Source organism: Mchenga conophoros, linkage group LG19 (assembly GCF_057382185.1).
Source record: "Mchenga conophoros isolate Kocher_MC1m ecotype Shallow Benthic linkage group LG19, M_conophoros_male_GT1.1, whole genome shotgun sequence".
In the NCBI taxonomy this organism is placed as follows: domain Eukaryota; kingdom Metazoa; phylum Chordata; class Actinopteri; order Cichliformes; family Cichlidae; genus Mchenga; species Mchenga conophoros.
In genome coordinates, this window is record NC_140544.1 from 24,808,218 (window position 1) to 24,827,828 (window position 19,611).

The 19,611-nt window shown below is 41.7% G+C and overlaps 1 protein-coding gene across 2 annotated transcripts; it reads right to left on the reverse strand.

Annotated features, from left to right (window-relative positions):
* Positions 1-17: 17 nt before the first annotated feature.
* Positions 18-19,127, reverse strand: ptpn21 (protein tyrosine phosphatase non-receptor type 21). Of its 2 annotated transcripts, XM_085256548.1 has the most exons (20): positions 18,917-19,127; positions 17,942-18,243; positions 16,297-16,466; positions 15,840-15,937; positions 14,307-14,374; positions 14,147-14,217; positions 13,168-13,255; positions 12,993-13,081; positions 12,432-12,519; positions 12,125-12,204; positions 11,895-12,002; positions 11,099-11,159; positions 10,663-10,744; positions 9,048-10,570; positions 4,234-4,374; positions 2,969-3,184; positions 2,572-2,700; positions 2,247-2,481; positions 1,964-2,124; positions 18-1,842 (listed from the first exon to the last, which is right to left on the reverse strand). In XM_085256548.1, exons 2-20 carry the CDS (start codon positions 18,119-18,121, stop codon positions 1,714-1,716), a joined length of 3,717 nt encoding a protein of 1,238 aa, XP_085112674.1. In that variant the 5' UTR covers positions 18,122-18,243; positions 18,917-19,127; the 3' UTR covers positions 18-1,713. The 2 variants fall into 2 exon arrangements, with proteins under 2 accessions (XP_085112674.1, XP_085112675.1); XM_085256549.1 differs by lacking the exon at positions 11,895-12,002 and having other exon boundaries at positions 18,917-19,126.
* Between the last annotated feature and the right edge of the window lie 484 nt (positions 19,128-19,611).

Sequence of the window (19,611 nt, forward strand, 5' to 3'; positions counted from 1 at the left end):
GAAGCTACAGACGACAATTTATTTCCAAGTTTTTATTCTTGGCTGAAAATAATTTTTACACTTTTTTTGTTTTTGTCCAATGGCATACCAAGTTCAGTTCAATAGATACAGTTTGTACAACAACCAATATTCATCAAAGCAGACTTTTACATTGTGTACATTATGAACAACCTGTACATGGACAAAACGCTTACATCATATTTTCAGTCTCCAAACTAAGACTCCGTCTTTCTGCCAGAACCAAACAATCAGAAGGAAATTATGGTCATCCCCCACCCCCCAAAAAAGTTCCACTTAATAAATCTCAGCAACATTTCACCCCCTCCTGTTGAGTAACATGTTCCTTTGATGCAAAAAATCCCCCAAACATCAGGTCAGTAAAACTAGTATTACTTTGGCATCCAGAACAATTTTGTTCTGCACAGGGAAAAAAATGGATCTGGATGCAACTCACAGCTGCAGCAGAGCAGCTAAATCCAACTCCGGTTTAATATGACTGCACAAGTGTTCATTAACAGTCTGGCAGCCATTTGTGGAAGCAGGAAGTGCATCTACAGAGTGACATTTCTCATTGGAGTCGGGACAAGTGTGGCAGCCAGAATACTGAAACTAGAGATACACCATCCATACAAGTTTGCACTTCAAACCGAGCACCATGGCCATGGCCAACAGAGGTGATGCAAAACTCAACACACTGCATGCACTCTTATGGTAACACTGTTGCAACACCACCTCCTTGTTTTTTTGCCTTTCATTAAAACAAAGACGCTGCTGTCATGATATCAACCCTCGTGTTTCTGAAGGCATCACTGCACTCCTTCATATTTTACCAAGCTACGGAGGCCCGCCAGCATTACAGCGCAGAAACGTAACACTTCATCTTCAGTTTAAGATAAAAACAGATGAATGTATTAAAAAAAAGATTTTCCAATTTTACTCCAAACCCAGCATTTATTTTAGCTTTTTAAACCCATGCAGCAAATTTCTACTTTGATCAGTCCAGTGTGTGTTTTCTTTTTTCACCATTACTTCCCATGCCTCTTTCAGCAGGTGTATTGGTTCAGTAAACAAATATTGGGCAGGTATGGCGTCTTTAAAAAAAAAAAAAAAAGTACTATTAATAATACAGATGACTACACTAAATCACACAGCCATATCTGTGTTTATTGCATGAATTGTCATCCTTCTGTCTGCACCAGCAGAGGTCACTAAATAAAGTTTAAATCCATGGATTTCATATCAAACACATTTTCCAAGCTTTTCCAAACTTAAAAAAAATAAATCCTTCATTATCGGAATTAATAAAGCAACAGCAATTCAAAACATACTGACAATAAAAATGTTCTTAGGCAAGTTAAAAATCAACCAATGATTTTTGATAGATATCTAAAAGAATTTAATGCAGCTTAATATTGGTTCTTTATGTACAGCATGGTACTCTGAAAGTGCTGGGCTTTATAAAGTAGCCAATATATGTAAGAAATAATATATAATACTGTTTAGAGACAGGTCACAAGTCTTTGTGCCCCTTCATGTGGCACAGCGTCTTGCACATCTCAACAATCGGCACCTCCCGGCTTGCCGGCTCTAATACACGGCCAGAACAGAATGTAAGCAGCCACCTTTCAGAACAGATTCAAACATCTGCATCACTGCAGTTTGGCACAACTGTGGAGCAAAATCCACTGCAATCATCTGTGCTGATGCCCGTGGTCAGATCAGCCGGGAGTTGCGGAGGTACTGGATGAGGACCCTGTACACGAAGGTGTACTGGGACAAGGTCTGAACCATCAGCATCCTCTGATTGCGTAGCGCCAACAGGTGCTTGGGAACATCCAATGGCTGAAAGAGAAAATATTCATTTTTGATAATACAAAGATAATACACAGAAACCCCCCCAAAAAAAATCACTTAAAAAAACAAAACAAAACAAAAAAAACCTTCATTAGGGTAAGAAAATTACCTCATTGTGCTCTAGACACGCTATCATGATCTCAGACAGGATGACAACTCCAGTCCGACCCACTCCTGCACTGCAGTGCACCAGCACAGGCTGGTTGGAGTTCTTTGGGTCACTGATGCTATTTGTGTGTCTTCTCACAGACTGGATCTCCTCCAAGTAGGCTGGAGAAAGATGAGAACGCAAACTTTATATTTAACTACATTTCTGGAAACCTGAATGTAGCAGAGGTTATTAGGCTCAAAAAGGTAAAGATCTGATTATAAACTGATACTGATCCACTCACTGAGGAAGCCTTTGAAGTCCTCGGGACAGCCGTGGTCAGGCCAGTCTGTATACTGCAGGTGCCAGACAGTCCTCTCTTGTTGCGTCAGGAGGTGTTTGATCTTTAGCCCAGTGGTGGCGTAGCAGCCGGACTCTGTGCGGAACCGCGTGGTGATCTTGAAGCGCCCGTACGTCACTGTGTTGTGCCGGGAGCCAAGTCGGGGCCAGTATCTAAAGCTCTTTTCTCGACCGCTCTCCTGAACAAAGGAGATGATGTGCATATGTAAGTGCGCATAGAGACAAGGAGGGAAAAAAATATGAAAGGGTTTAAAATTAAATCAACGTACCTCTTCGGCAGTGACCATGGCAATGATGGAGACACCCTGTTCCCACACCATCTGCCAGAAATCCTGACACGTGTGCGACATGGGACCCTGCGAGGCAATGTAATTCCACTCCTGCCCACCTACTGTCATCTAATGAGAAATAAGACATAAGGAGCATTCTCAGTCATTTCTTTTAAAGAGGGAGAGCCAGTACAGCAGAAAATATTATTCATCTATGGAAGATGTTATGTTGTCATGCCTGAAACTCCAGAAAGAGGAAGTAAAGGTGACTAACACGCTGCCTTACCACAAACCATTAAGCACGACTGAAATTTAAGAGTCGCAGAAATCTATTTGCACAGTATTTCTAGTTATCTGGTTTGCAAATGTATGTACATACATCCCCAAAACAACTTACTCTAATGTGTGATGCATTGATGTAGCCCGTGTTGTTCTCTTTAGTGGGAACCAGCTCCACTCGGGTATCGTCATAAGGCAGGACGTCTTGGAAGCGGTTTCTGTCTCCGCTTTCTGGCAGCTGGGCGATCGTGTACTCCCCTCTTGGACGTTTTGGGATGCTCTCGTACTCCTTCAACACTTCACCCTTCTCCATGTGCTGCTCCAACACTTCGCACTGACAAATGCAAACGGAAAATATGTCACTGTCATGGACAATGCTGTCAAAGAAGATATTTTGCATGGAAGTGAAAATATATCAAATGCTTAAACTGAGAAAATGCATTCTTTTAACAAACAGGTCACAACAATGACTGTAAAATCAATACTGGATGTCTAATCTGCGGTTACACTCGTGTGGTGCTGCATGGGCTCAGGAACACATCCAGAAATTTTTGCCTGAACAGAGTTCACCGTGTCTCCCACAAATTCAAAGAAGTGATGTGTAATCATAATCCACAACCACCACTGTCTGTTCTGGGACAAAGCTCCTTTTCACAGACTAATTGGAAATGCAAAGTCTATTTTTCACATCATGTCCTCCAGACATGCTTGTTGATGACAAGTAGCTGCATTAGTGCCTATAAAAATGGCATCTTGAATATTTCTAGAAAGCCAGCATGAATGCTGAAAGGCATATGCATACTGCATCTTTTACAGTAGCCTGGCTTCGTGGTAGAAGGAGCTGATCTAGCCTGCCTGTAAGTCCAGATATTTCACCAACTAAAAACATCTGACATCACAGCATCAATGAAAAATATGACAGAGAAGACCTGTTCAGCAGCTAGAAGATAAAAGACAACATTCGTCTCCCAAAAGTCCAGCAGCTGGTCTCCTCAGTTCTTCAGACACTTACAGACTGTTTTTGAAGAAGAGGAGATGCCCCTGTCCCTGCCTTTTTGACTCGCATTGCTGCCATCAAATTCAAAACATTTTCTTTTTCTCATTTGATGTTTTCTATGTTCCATTGTGAATAAAATATGGGTTTATGGGATATGCAAATCATTCCGCATTTATTTAGTGTCCCAACTTTTTGGGTTTACTTTCACTGTTAGCGCAACAACCATAAAGATTAGCAATCCTTACGAGTTCAGTTGTGTTTCAAAGCTCTGAACAAGAACACGTACCCTCTCCATAAAAAGTCCTCCAAGAGTCTAAACGAAGTTCAAACACATCCCATTCACACAGAAAATCACTCACGAATTCAAACATTTTTAGATGCCATACCCTTTCATCATTCGAGGCTCGTTCAGGCTCATCCTTAATCTCGCTGTGGACTGGCTGCCTGGATATGGACAGGCCATTGAGGTGGGCAACTTTCAGAGGGCCCATCTTCTTCACCTCTGACTTGGCTCCTTTTTTCATGCCCTAGAAAGACGTTAAAGTGGTGACAGAGAAGAAGTGAGAATGACAGCGAACCCCAGAGAACAGACGGACAAGAGGCGGGGACAATGCAGCCTCGCTGGGCGTTTCTAGAGGAATGTCACCTATCTGGTTTACCAAGGTAGACCGACCGCATTCTTCTCAAATACGTTTGCGTCATTACATGCTGGCCACTGAAACTTCTTCTAATTCTTTCAGGATCTGGACTCATGTGATGTTGATGTAGGGCAGAGGCATCAGGTTACAGAGAAAGCAGTTTTTGTTTTCTGACATTAACAGTGCAGCAACCGGCCAAAACAGAAACAGACTTAGGCTTGTACTACTGGCAATAACACTGACGATTCAAGAAAGAAAATCTTGTATGTTTTTCCCTTATTGGTGATTATTGTTAATAAGCACAGGTGACTGCGTCTTCAATGTCATTACAGTCTTACATTACAGTCTGCTGCAACTGCACAACTCCAAACCACTTTGCTTTCAAATGTATTCACCATAAATACATAGTGTGCTTAGCGACAGTAACAAGTCATTAGGTATACAGTAAAACCAGTTTTATGTGTAGGTAATTATTATAGGAACACCAACACAGGAAAAAAACCCCAAAAGACAACAACCCTCGTCTCAGACAAACCAAGCTAGTGTCACGTAAAAAATAGTTTTCTTGTTAGTAATTTGTACATCATTGTGAAATTATGACAATGTTGTTAAAAATGAAGCAATACACAACAAAATTAAATGTCTAAAATAAATAACAAATAAACCTAAAATAACTGCATATTGTAGAAAATGATATTACCATGTCTTTGTTGATCATCAAGTGGGTCTAGGAGCTATTTAAATACCAAAAACACTTGATACAAAGAAATGCACACAGCCCATATTCAGGAACTTTGCCTGTAAACATGCCATCAGGGCTTATATAAGGCTGTGTGTCACAGCTATACAATTATGGCTATCCAGACACACCTTCCAACCTCAGGCAGCAGCCTTGCAGCCTGCCATTATTATCTTCTTGCAAAAGATGCTCTGCGAGCTCTAAAATGTCTGAGCTATGAGCAAATGCTCTGTTCTTTGTTGTAAGTGCGAACACAAGTATCTTTATGCGATTCTGCCATCTGAGGCACTGAAGACCCAGCAGATTACTTTGATTTTTTTGAGGGCAATGTCACCACAACAACAGTGAAACACTTGTGGCTAACATTACATTAGCTCCGATTGTACTCCCACAGGCCAGAGCTATGTCGTAATTATAACCCTGAGGGATAATCAGAAATTGTGGAAACTTTAAAACCGATCTGAATCCAATAAACAAGGACTGGGTTGGGTCACTGGTTTTCATGTCGCCTTTCATGCTTCAGAACAAGCCAAACTCAGCTGGCTTGTTTTCCCCGCGGCCCGTTAGATGTTTGTTTCTCTCCTGCTCTGTGCTCCTATTTGCTGTGTTTTAATGCAGTTGAGTTCCCAATAAAACTATGGGAAGAGTATAAAATGGGGACACAAACACAACCCATTAGCTGGGATCTGTTTAATTTTTAAACCAGCCACCTCTTACAAGCTATTTCCCAAGCCGTTTCTCTGCATTAAATTTATTTTATTTTTTTATAACTCTCTTGTTTGCTGACAAAATCAACATTTGGGTTAGTTCCAAACAACTACTGTAATTAGGGCTCTGTTTAAAAAAAAAAAGTTAGAATGTTTAATTCACGTCTTTTCTATCAATCAGGTCATATACATGTGCTGTACTCCCATTGGCCGCTCCTTTTGCTGAAAGATATGTGGCTTCAGCTTCAATACTTTTAAGGCTATCCGGTTGTTCAGTCTGACGTCACTAGCCGTGTCTGGGTCTAAACTCCGCTGCAGGTCCATATATCAAACGATCACTATGGCATTACTGAGAGTTGAAAAACTGTCTAAAGTCTTTCATCTTTAATAAAATGATCAGCGTTCTGCTCTACCAGGTGTAACAATTGAGTTTGGCATCAAGGCATCCATGAAAACGGAATTTATGACATTTAACGGAAATATGTCTGTGAAGGTTCTCAGTCATCCAGGTCATCGTAGTCAAAGGAGCTTGCAAAGAAGTACCCAGCCACTGGTACAGATATGTGGACGACACTTGGGTCAAAATCAAGACACAAGAAGTGGAATCCTTCACTGCGCACATTAACGCTGTGGATAAAAACATCAAGTTCACCAGGGAAGACACAAAGGACAACTGTTTGCCTTTCCTGGACTGCGCCGTGCACATTGAAGAGAACGGCAAACTCAACATCGAAGTTTACCGGAAGCCCACACACACGGACCAGTACCTCCTCTTTGACTCCCATCACCCTTTGGAACACAAACTTGGAGTAATTAGGACCCTACACCACCGGGCAGAACATGTTCCCTCTAAGCCTGAAGGAAAAAAGAAGGAACACACACATGTAAAGGAAGCACTCAAAACGTGCGGCTATCCTAAATGGGCGTTCTTAAAGTCAGCAAAGAGGCACAGAAAAGAAGACCAGACACCAGCGAGGGAGGATAAGAAGGACAGACGCAACAACATTGTCATCCCCTATGTAGCCGGTGTATCAGAGAAACTCAGGAGAGTTTTCTCCAAGCATGACATCCCGGTGCATTTCAGACCCAGCAACACGCTCAGACAAAAACTGGTTCACCCGAAAGACAAAACGCCAAAACACAAACTTAACAATGTGGTGTATGCTGTACAGTGCAGCGAGGAATGCTCAGACCTCTACATTGGAGTGACCAAACAGCCACTTCACAAGCACATGGCACAACACAGAAGAGCCACCTCCACAGGACAAGACTCAGCAGTCCATCTGCATCTTAAGGACAAAGGACACTCTTTCGAGGATGCCAATGTTCACATTTTGGACAGAGAGGACAGATGGTTTGAAAGAGGAGTGAAAGAAGCCATCTATGTCCACTGTGAGCGACCATCTTTGAACAGAGGCGGTGGTTTACGACACCAACTCTCTGCCATCTATAATCCAGTTTTGAGATCCCTTCCCAGACTCCTTAAAACGCCCACTCACATCCTGGGCTATCTGACCTCAGGAATTCGCATGATAAGGTAGGGCCAGGTTTCACAATGAACACACCCGAAACCCTGGCTGATTGGGACCCACACCCAGTTTCACACCTTGGCTCATGTGATTAGAGGATCATCAGGGGGTCCTTTGGTCCCTCTTTGGGGGAAAACTCCCACTGGGTTTAAATCTGGGACTCCCCACCATTTGACCTTAGAACTGAAGAAGCTTCTCGGATGAGAGGTGAAACGTCTTCAAGCAACTTAAAGAAGTCCAGACGCTTTTCTTTGCAAGCTCCTTTGACATTTAACAGAGTTAGAAGTTAGCAGGGAGTTAGCTCGCTAGCTTCTATCTAAATACAATATAGCATGTCCTGACTGCGGGGTTTTGGAAACAAATTAAAACGTACAGCTCTGCTATCACTTCCAACATAAATGAAGACAGAAAACTAAACAGCAGTGACGTTTGTAGGGTTACTGAAGTTGGGCTAGCTGGTATATAATGATGTGCTACGTGACCGCTAGCGAAACAGCTATGTTAGCATAATATAAACAAGCTAACTTTTTTTCCACTCGATAAAAGTTAACGTGAGTGTTCTCGGTGGTCAGGAACAAATGTAATCGCATGGCAGGATGCTGTAAAAGGACCAAACTTCAGCCAGGAGAACAACTGAGATAATCTATCCACAATACGAGGTTAGTCATTCATATACTGCTGCATGGGCTGGGCTGTAGTTACATCCTAAGATTTTAAAAACTGAGCTTAAATAAATGATTAGCGGTAATAAAAGCCGAGGGAGGTCAACAGGGATCACTGACTGTTTTAGGAGCTTTTTGAGATCAAATAGAAGAAAATACAAAACATTAAACATGTTAACAACACAAAAGCCATATTAAACGCAGACTACTTTAGACCCGGAAGTAGGAGTCGTCGCGTCATCACTGAACAACCGGATAGGCACCAAAAGAGCTAATTTGGAGCGAGGTGGAGTGAGAAGAAAATTGGTCTGGAACGATGGCCAAAAAAAGAAAAGCCCAGGAAGAGTGCTTTCATCCATCCCTCTCACCAGCTAATGTGAGGGAGTAGCAAGACGTTCCCAAGCCAGCTGAGAGATGTAATTTCTCCAGACTGATTCTCATTCCTGCCACTTTGTCCTCGGCTCCATTGTGACCTGGAGGCCACCACCTGATGAAGTCAGTGGGACCATATCAGCTGCCAAATGCAGAGGTGAAATCCTGAGGCCATCAAAGTGGAAGCTTTCTGCCACTTGGCTAAACCTAGAAGTTCTGTATAAAAATTATAAACAGAATCTGTGACCAGGGCAGCCCTGGCGGAGTCCTACATGCATTGAGAACGAGTCTGACTTATTTGCTGGCTCCAAGCTCCTGCAACAGTTATAGTGTTCAAATGGCTTGTAGTAACAGGGCAGTCAGTCCATACTCATGACGCATCCCCACAGGATACTACAAAGGACGCAGTCTCCAAGTCCACAAAACACATGTGGACTGGTTGGGAGAACTCCCAGTTAAAAAAAAAAAAAAAAAAAAAAAAAAAAATCAAAAAAGAAACAGCATATTATTAAAATACTCTGAACAACGGGGGAAATTTGGAAACAAGACTCACCGCAGGAGGTAAACCTTCTACTGCTTTCTTCCCAGGAGGAACATCAGACACAGGCCTCTTCTTGAAGTCTTTCTTGGGCCTCGGCTTCTCCTGACCACTCAAGTCTCCCTCTGAAACCGAAGGCATAATCCTGGGCTGCTGTAACTCTGATACTAGGTACAGTGGCTCACGTTCATGGATCAGGGTATGAACCTTATAGGTTAAGGTGCCGGTTATAGAGGGGTCAAGAGAGGAGCCTATGGGATATGCAGGAGGAGGCTCTGTCGGAGTCTGCTGCTGCTGAGGTGTCAGGGAAGAGAGAGATGTCAGACTGTGATGCTGCTGTGGCGGCTGCTCGGGAACTAATGCCTCCTGAGAAAGTGGTGTGTGACGTCCACTGTCATCCTCAAAGTCCTCTTCTTCTCCGCTACTGTGAACTAGCATGGTGGCGTCTGAAAGGGACTTTTTATGTCCGTACTGCACATCTTCCTTAATGTCTTCAATGTCTTCTGGATTTTTTTGTTCCAAAAACACATTGAGCTGGGATCCCTGAGAGCGCCCGCCATGCAGCACTGGAGGAGGTGTGGCCATTTCAGCTGCTGAAGAAGACGCCGTGCGCTCTTTGACCCTTATCCCCTCAAAACTTTGCGCCAACCCAGCAATTTCAATGGAGTTACGTTTCTGAGCATGGTACTGCTGCCTTTGTGGAGGTCCGCTGTAAAGAGGCTCTGAGACCTCTTGCAAAGAGTGTGCAACGGGCAGGCTGTCCTCCTGAAAGGTCTGGACTGAGTGGTGCACACGCCTTGTTATAATCAGGTCTGGATTGCTGCTGCTGACGTACAGGTGACGTGACAGATCAGGTGTGCTGTTAGCTGGTCTAGGATGAGCGTATGGGTAAGGTGGAGGTGATCGGTACACGTGTGTCTTCATGATGTTGGGGGCTGGATACTCTTGTGCCTGTTGTAACTGGACATTTGTGAGCTCTGGGACACTTACTGCCCCCACCACAGATCGCCTCTCTGTAGGGTAGGGGTATGGAGAAGGGCTGTGGAAGCTGGAGCCCAAATGCAAGAGATAGTGGTGGTGCTGAGCTGCCCCGCCATGCTCCCCCCTGATTTCTGGCTGGCTGTAAACTAGAGGATCTGGTCTACTGTAGGCATAGGAGTTTCCAATATTTAGGTTCCTCATAGAGTGGCTTTGCCTGTGCTCTTGAGACAAAACCATTCCTCCCCCTGCACCTCGGTTCTTCTGACGCATCACTGTCTCATAATCAGGAGTGGCACGGTAAGAAGGTGGGATGAGAGCGCTGTGCCGGTGAGAGGGGACGTAGTCTGGTCTGGTTATGTCGCTTGTAATAGAGGGGTTGGAGGACATGGGTGAAGGCTGAAGGTAGTGCTGGGGATTGGTTAGGGAGCTGGTACTGTGGGCACTGTACACACTGCCATTACGTAAACGTCCTCCACTACTGTATTCTAGAGGAGAGCAGTCCAGGCTGGTCTGAGAGTGGTAGTAGAAACCGTTCTGACTGTTCATGTACAGGTTGTCTATGAGCAAGTGAGAAAATTCCATTATAACTAAAGAACAGTTTAAGCATTTAGACGTAACCAAAACAAAAAAGACAAGAAGAAGAGTTTACCTTGTGATGATGTGTAAGGCTCTGTGAAATGGCCATTGTAGTGCATTTGTGGAGGGGGCATCATGTAGGTCTGCGGCTTTGGCTGGAAATCAAAAAAGAAAAAAGGAATAAAGGGATTTAATCAGTGCTAATATGAGCCAAACGCTGCCAAGGAGCAAAGAATCAAACACTGCTTCTAAACAATGATTATTCATTATAACAATACCCATGAGAAAGAGTGCAAAAATTTGTCAACTTTTCAATTAAAAACAAATGCAGAATTATTTTTCTTAAGGACGCGTTTCAAAATAAACTACTGTTTTACAAGACCATTATGTTGTAAGCTGTATGTATTTTCCTTCCCCCCACATTAAATACATTTTCTTTGTTTGTTTTTTTAATAAAGCAAAGATGCAACTTTTTAAATCTGTGTGTTTTAAGTGAGTGTGGGCATTACCAGAGATACCCTAGTAGAGGATCTCCGTCTGACTGGGTTGACAACTGTGGGCTGAGGTTGGCTAGCAGAGGAAAAAAAAACCCAAAACAAAACGTGAGTCAGCAAAGATGAACTTACCCACTACTGCTGTTACAAAAAAAGTGTTTTGCAATACTTGATGTTGTTCTTGGACACTGATATGGCACACCTGGAAAGGTGCAGACCAGGTTAAGTCCATAAAACATGTCGTGCTATTCTTCTCCAGCACACCAGTGTACATGCTTGATGAGTCATGTTTTGATTTTACATTCACTTTTCATTTACCAATTGTTAAAGACAGTTTAGCAGAAGTTAGATTTTGTCTTAACAACAACGCACTGCCCAAATAAAATGCAGTCTAACCTTGTTTTAGACTTGAAAATATGCAACACAGAAGTGAAAGAACGTGACTAAGCTCTTCGTCTCATGAATGTATCTGACTCATTACTCAACACGTATAGAGTTCTGACACTCTTAATAGTCCCTTGATTCAACCCAACGCAGTTCAGTTACATTACTTTTAGATTCACAGATGCTGAAATTCATCTAAAAGTCAATAAAATGTGCAACCCTGTGTACTGGCTCTAAGTAGTAACTCAAATCTAAAAATGTATTTCACTTAAATTAAGAATCACTGTGTGGTTCAAAACCCAAGGCCCATTTCAAATATGCAGGAAGCGTATTTGTGGTGGCACTGTTGGGTAAGCAGCTGAAAGGAATGAATAATGGCACTTGTCTGGCAGGCATACTGTAGGCGTTGGCTGACTGTGTTCCTCACCCCTTATTAGAAGGCAGAGAGGGACGAGAGAGCATTGGAAAACGAGGAAAGGATAGAAAGAGAAGGGACTTCTGGGAGCCCTCAGAAGGCAGGGGGTCACACTCCTCTCTGAAGAGAGAGGAGGAAAGGAGTACAGACATGAGACTACACCAAAGATGACACCCATGCATGAGACAACGATGAACAAAGAGACAGCTTGGGGTAGACGGGTGGAGAGAAAAAACACTCACAGGCTACTCATGTTAATCTTATAAAACTTGAGCCTGGCCAGACACATCCGGCACACATATTTGGAGGTTTCCATGTCTTCCTACACATGAGAAAGAAAAACAAAAATTAGATGGCTAAACATGTGGTACAGACTAGTATTTGCTTAGTTATGGACAAATAAAGGCAATCCTGGGAATGCCAGTGTGATTTCATGGCCCCACATACACACTATGCTAAGGTTAATGATGAAGGCCATCTCCAAATTATCAAAATCCAATAACAGACAGCAATGTCACTAGGGATGGAAAAGACACTGCAGTTACTCACGGTCTGATACTGAACACTCTCTTCTCTGTTGGCTAGCTCCAGGGCAAAGAAAGACCTGTTGTGACTCATGTTGTTAATATCATGCCACCTACACAGCCAATTAAAGCACAGCGGCACAGAGGAAGAAAGGAGGGGGGAAGAAAGGAAAAAAAAACAACACATGATGTCATGGTGGTCACAAAACCTCAGGGCGTTTTTACAGACATGGTTGCTTTAAAAACATGCATATGTGGGAGTCAATCAAAAGCCATCTAGAACTCATACTGGTACATAGCTAAATACTTTAATGTTCACATACTTACAAAACTGACAGATAACATTCCCAAACATCCTCATCAGCTATCACAGTCTACTTGACCCACTACCTCCTGAGCCATATTCAAGGCTGGAGAACATTAAGGAGACAACCTTAACCAAGAATAGCTTGTAAGTAAGCTGTGCCACAAAACTCTGTCTTCCAGATTGAGTTGTGTGGCCGTCACACTTTTCCCCCCCCATTCTTAGAAGTAAATCAGATTTCAGTTCTTTAGGTATAATTGCAATCATTTTTCCTAGGCTCACCTGTATAAAACAAGCGGACGCTCGCTTTTGTGCTTGACAAAGATGCCGTCAAGGCAGGAACCCAGGGTAACATCTGCACCTGTATTGTCCTGGTATGACCAAAGGAGAATTTTGTAAGCCAGTGTCATACTTGTTAAAGGATCCAGTGATGATCCAGTGGCTTTCACAGACCTACCTTGGCTTGAAAGGTTTCTTGGCCATAGCCCTCCATTTTCTCAACCTCCTGCATGTACAACATCTCTGCCTCTGGAACTGGCAAACCCCTGAAAAGATTTTTAAAAAATATCAAGAAAATGATAACAGTACTGTGATCATATAAACATATTAATCAGAAGAGATGTGTATTAATCGAAACAGGCTTTATATGTATTTGCTTGTGCATTTGCTCCAATTCTGTGTGACGGTGGGGTTGGAGCCAATCCCAGCTGTCATGAAGCATGAGGCCAGGCACACTCTGGACACACACGGAGACTGATGACCACTCACGCTTAAGTTAATCTAACCTGTACATCTTTGGACTGTGGGAGGAAGCCATTGTAGCCACAGGTATAGGAAGAACATGCAACCCAGTGGATTCAAACGCAGGATCTTCTTGCCGTGTGGCGACAGTGCCCAACCTCTCACCTCTGTACCACTACTAAAAGGTATTTTTCTCCTAACAACAGCTTTGTTGTTAGGAGAAACAACATTTAGCCCCTTATTGTGCATCCTCAGTCAGATATTTAGGGAACCCTAGTTTGTAAAATGGTCAAGGATCAACAGAAAGGCTTCGAGTGTAAAACAGTTTGTTGTCCTCTGAAACTTTCATCACCTCATGTTTCCTAGGAGATACTAAAAAGTTAATGACATTATAAGTAGAAGTGACACAGCTTTATTAACAATTTGTTTACTTTTTTTTTTTATCTCATGAGGTAAAGATAGTCATTAAAATCTGATGAATGACAGTTTGTTAAATTAACTGTGTTTACCGTTGTTACAAAAATCAACCAAATGCGTTATTTGCCTTAAACATTTACATTATACATTCTACTCAGAATAGAGACGACCAAGAACCAAAAGCCCCAATCTCCAAACAGACCAAATCAGAGCCAGTGTGTTTCCTCTGCTCGCCATTTGTGTGACCGGGTAGACTGATACTTCGAAATCTGGCTTACTTGAAGGACTGATAAAGAAGAGCCACTTTCTGAATGGCCTCTTCCAGCACTCGCTCATCCTGAATCCAGTCCTGCAAAGACAGAGCGAGAGAAACGTGTTTGATCCAATCCACACAAAAGAACATCTGAGTTTAATGGAGAACAAGTGGAGAATGCTTACAATGGGGAACAGTTCAAACTTCTGAAGGAATTCCTGGGAATCATATCGATTAAAGTCTCCAAAGTCAGCTGTGGGCAAGAAGAAACAATAGAGCATAAAGTACAGACATTTGTAGCAAAGCAGACTCCAAGGCTCAATAAATCCTATGTCTATTTCCGCTTGCAGTACAATTCAAAATAGACATTCAGGACTTGCAGAACGCTGTAATGCCTTCTGGAAAGCTGTAGTGTATGATGACATGATGGACTAAATTTAGAAGGGGAGATGTTTGTTTGTTAGCCCGCCAGCGTCTGATAACGTAGAGGTCCTAAACTGTTACAGCCTCAGGCTTCCTTCTGGCAACATTAACAGCTTTTCTTTTTCTTTTTTTCCCCAGACATCAGCTGTGCTTAAAGGCTACAACTGTCCTCCATTCCCAACTCTGCTGCACGTTACACAAAACAGCTTTACTCGCGGCACACTGCACAAGTTTTCATTGCAAACAAAGCACAGACTAAATATGAAGGGCAACTGCAAGAAGATTCAGTGTGCTTTTCTAAACATTGAATGTTAGTCAGGCATTTGAATATGGCTGCAGCAGTAAGTGATCTCAGCAGCACAGCTATGCTGTAACACCCAGGCAAGTAAGCTGCAGCGCCTGATATAACTCTGCCAGCACTGTCTGAGATTCTTCCAGCTGAGCGAACGTTACAGGAGCTCAAACTCAAGCAAAGAGTGTTCAAATTCACTCACTGTTGATCAGTTTCATAGATATGTTTAGGATGTAGAGTTCTTCTTCAGTGTTTTTTTAATATATATATATATATATATATATATATATATATATATAAAAGAAAAATTGTAAAAATGTTCTTATAATCTATCCGTTAAACAGCTGAACGGAGGTTTCTGACAAACTACTGTGAGGAGCAAACCTCTAAAACAAGATGCTGAGATTTAAAAAAAAAAATAAAAAAAAAAAGTACCATTAATCCCAACAATTTGTATGCAACTTGATTTCAATGTTTTTTAGCTGTGCTTTGGTGGAAAACTAGACTTCTATTCAGAAATAATTGATGAAAACTCATTTCCAGTACAACTCCAATCTCTTTGCTTGAGACTTGAGACCCCTTTATATTCACAGCACTCGTCGTGTTTCTCGCAAAAATAACGTCGCCACAGCTTAAAGCGGACCATGGTTAATGTTTAATCTGTCCTCTTGCTTTTTTTCTTCCTGGTACAGGAGGAGCAGTCTTGTACCAGTGCTGATGCTGTAACTTCTATGCTTCTGTAATGACACATCCATCATTAAACTGGTAGTGAAAACTGACATGAACACATACTCATGTCTTCTTCCTGGCTGCAGTATCAGCAGCACTGTACCGGGTCAAAAAAAACCTGCAATGTGCACAACTGAAACAATACAGAGCAGCTTGCACCAGAAGACGTGACACCACACTGAACACGTTGTGCCATCTGTGAGGGCAAGAAGGAACACAGGACTTACCAAACTACAAATTCTGCCATCAGGCTAGTATAATACATCCACAATACCTTGCACTGCCAGGCTGGCCAAACGTATAGCTTGTTCGAGTGAGCACAATATCCTGCCCTCTAAAACATCTTTCTTCAGTTGCAGGTAATACTGATATCTGTAGAGAGAGGAAGCAACTGTTAGGAGCAGAAGACTGGCAAACAAAACAAGAACTATCTTCATGTTTCAGATATAACATCATTAATTACAAAACATCTAGCATACAGCACCAGATAAATTAACACTCAATGTTTAATGGCCAAATCAATAAATAAAACAAAAAAACTGTACAATCAAGTAAGAGTGTTTTAATTACTGTAGCTGATAGTCAGTACAACTTTTTAATACTTGATGTGGCGGCACTAAATTTTGTCTAAAATTCTCTAAGGTCTTTCTTGCCAGTAGTCTTGAGCGACAAACAGTAAAAGAGAAAAAAAGAGCAGTGGCTTTGTAAAGACACTTCCTGCCACTGATCACCTTGTGATCTCCTGTTGCAGCTGGGTGACACTGGGTATGTAAAACACGACTCCAAAGTAAACGGTGGGCTCCAGCCCATACTTGTCCAGCTGCTTCTTCAGTGGCTTCTCCAAGTCAATCCATCTCTGCTGGTTCTGCTTGTTTAAGTACCACAGGCTAAAGTATGTTATCTAACAAGCCAAAAAAAAATTAAAAAAAATGCAAGAGGACAGATTAAACATTAACCATTCTAGGGTAAACTGTAATCCAGGCAGGCACATTTAGACTTATATTACATATTAAAGACTAGACCAATAGGTTACCGCTTAAGAGCTCAGTGCCAATGTAAATCTGCTCGTCTTCTCCTGTTTATAAATATAACACAGACCTTAAAATCCAAAGTTGCAATGTCTGAAATTCTGGCAATGTTGGCGTGATATCCACAAATGTTTAGAAACTGTATTTAAGAACACATTTCCATTTGACACTTTCACAGTGTATATGTGGGTCACAGCATAGAACAACGAATGAAGGCAAATGCTTAATGGCAGTACTACTTTATGATGGGGAAATAAATCCAGTAAAATGTGAGTACAATTTGAAGACTGGCTAAAAATCATTTATGAAAACTACTCAATGGAAAGATTGCCATTTTTGTTATAAGCACAGCAAGATAAATTTACAAAATAATGAAACGCTTATATCATCCCACTTAGGAAACTTAGATTAACTAGAAAGGCTAAATTATATAATTACCAATATGAAAACAGACAGAGGAGCTTAAAAACTTATCTATATAGAAATAAGACTAGAGACACGAGGTTCTTCTGTTTTAATTTAACGTCATCAGTGAAATGAAATTTTCTCAAAAAAATAGGAACATTAATACGAATTGTCTGGTTCTTTTTATGTAGCTGTTATGTATCATCTAAAATAAATCTAAAATCGAAGACTTCTCTAGATTGTGCTGCCCTCTCTATCCGAATATCCCACAATGAACACTGGTAAGAGAGCAGCTGGAAAAAACAACTAGAAATGTGTTTACTGGCATTTTACACTGGACAATAGCTGCTGTCTATGAGTAAGCACTGTGTAAACATTACAGAAATTTGTTTTTATAGCAATACTAAAAAGTTATATTCAAAATAAAGGACCTACTAACCCAGATACATCCATGGTTGAAATGCAACAGTGAATTGTGCTTTTTGTAGTTTAACAGACTGACTAGTTCACCACATGATTCGCCTAGTAACTCTACTAACACTAAAAAAGCAAACAATGTGACATAAAGTAAATGAAGGTGGAGGCCTTGCATTAGCATCACTAACCAAACATGCTAAATAAATGCCAGACTTGGACATGAACCTCAGTACATTATCTTTCATGTTTCTCAACGTGAGTTACATATATGTGTATGTAAAGCATTTAACTGGGAAATGATTGAGTCATTACATCTTGGGAAATATTATGGGAAATGACATTATATGAGTAGACAATGACAAACTGGTTATCATAGTTTCTGTTGTTCTGCTTACTAGTTTCAAGTAAGAATGTGACCAGCAGACAATGGTCACAAAAATACTTTGTTGCTGAGATGGCAGGTCTTAAAGAGTCCATATAAGAGAGAACAATCAGCACTTGTATTGCGTGAAAAACACCTACATACCTCTCTTAACTCGAGTCTCTGGGCTACTGCCTCCAAACATTCCTGTCCAGTGCTCTCCACTGAGAGTGTAAACTCAACAAACTCTCCATTGAGAAGCTGAATCCGTGTGACAAGACAGCTCTTGCTTGAAACAGTATACCTTCGAGTCCTTTTGAGTTTTAAGCCAAACGGCAAGGGCATGTTTCAGGCGTCTTAAACAGTGGAGAGGGGGTCTCCACTCAGGCCAGAGGAAGTATTCTCCTTGATGTCCACAAAGTTGTGATAATGTAACAAGTCAGGGGGGTCATCATCAGCACACAGGTCTGAAAAGTCAGACGGAAAAATCAAATCAGATGAGCATCCAAAACCCACAACCAAATCTAGCTTTAACAGCGTGGCCTTACTCATCACTAAAGAATATATTACGATACTTACCCTTAAAGACTAGACTAACACGGGGATTACCGTAAAGTAATCCCCTTAATGCTTCATTTTGACAGCAATTGGGTCTCAGTAACGTTACAATTCCTCCACCTCTTGAGTTGTTTAACAATCTGGGCACAGCAGAAAGGGCAAATCCTACGGATATCCCCTCTGACCTGTGCACTTACTGCTAACTACAATGGTCATTTTTACTACGCCTATGGCTACAGTAATCACTTTCCGGCGAATAGTCTGATCCAAACACCAACAAGTGCGACCGATTCTATAAGAAGCAGGCACTTCAAAATCATAAACCATGCATCCATTATATTTCAAATTATTGATAGTTACAATTGGACTTTCTTTACTGCTACAATTAAACGCTTGGTCTACATATTTGGTATTATCTAGCTGCTTTTAAGTCACTTTAAGAAAATCCATTACATTCACTACAACTGGCTTGGAATTAGCGTTTACGCTAGCCCGCTAACTTCCAGCAAATAGACGACACCCTTGGGAAGCTGACGTCGCCCCCGGTAAATATTTTTTTGGGGAAAAAAACATCAACGTTACCGTTAGCCACCAGATGCAACTTGGTAGTCCAACTATTGGTCAGTCCTTAGGGATTCCACCACCAAAGTCAATGGATGCTGCTTACTGGATATTAGATTAACAGGCAGTTTGTTTGTCTGTAGTTTGTTCTGGATCCAAACTAACAGAGCCCACATGCCTTTTGGTCCAAGTGTTCACTCCAAGTTCCAAGCGTGTTTCGCTTCCTGGGATTAGAAGAGCAACAAGTGTTTCGGTCTTCATCCGCGGCGCTATTGCTTTGGCGTTTGTTTGATCAGCCTTCAATACATTCCTGGACTACACTGAAATCAACACCAACTCAACTAAACATTTATACAAGCTAGCTGGTTAGGTGTATTTTCATAAGCAAACTGTTTAAAATCTATTGTAGTTCCTCTGGAGCGGAAGGATACATGCAGGTTTTCAGAGCGATGACATCAGACAGCTGGAATGCCGAGCAGTGAAAATGCCAGAAATGGGACAGCTGTCAGGCACTGCTGGCGAGGACCTGTCTGTTTACTTTTTACATCGACCCATAGCTAATGGCAAACACACGATATTGCAAAATAAATAGTTTCAAGATTCAAGCATAACGAAATCCCTGACACAGTGCACGAAAATTAAATAACAGATAAATATAAAACCTTTACTGACAGAATGTGTGTGTGTGTGTTTGTGTGTGTACATTTATTAAGCAC

Bases quoted from the DNA above. Each gene is read 5' to 3' on its own strand.
- ptpn21 (XM_085256548.1), bottom strand. From the start codon at position 18,121: ATGCCCTTGCCGTTTGGCTTAAAACTCAAAAGGACTCGAAGGTATACT. The intron at 4,375-9,047 runs GTGAGTCTTGTT...ACGTCTTTCTAG, and splicing joins TAGAAGGTTTACCTCCTGCG to GGCATGAAAAAAGGAGCCAA. The intron at 2,701-2,968 runs GTAAGTTGTTTT...ATTTCTCATTAG, and splicing joins TCAATGCATCACACATTAGA to ATGACAGTAGGTGGGCAGGA.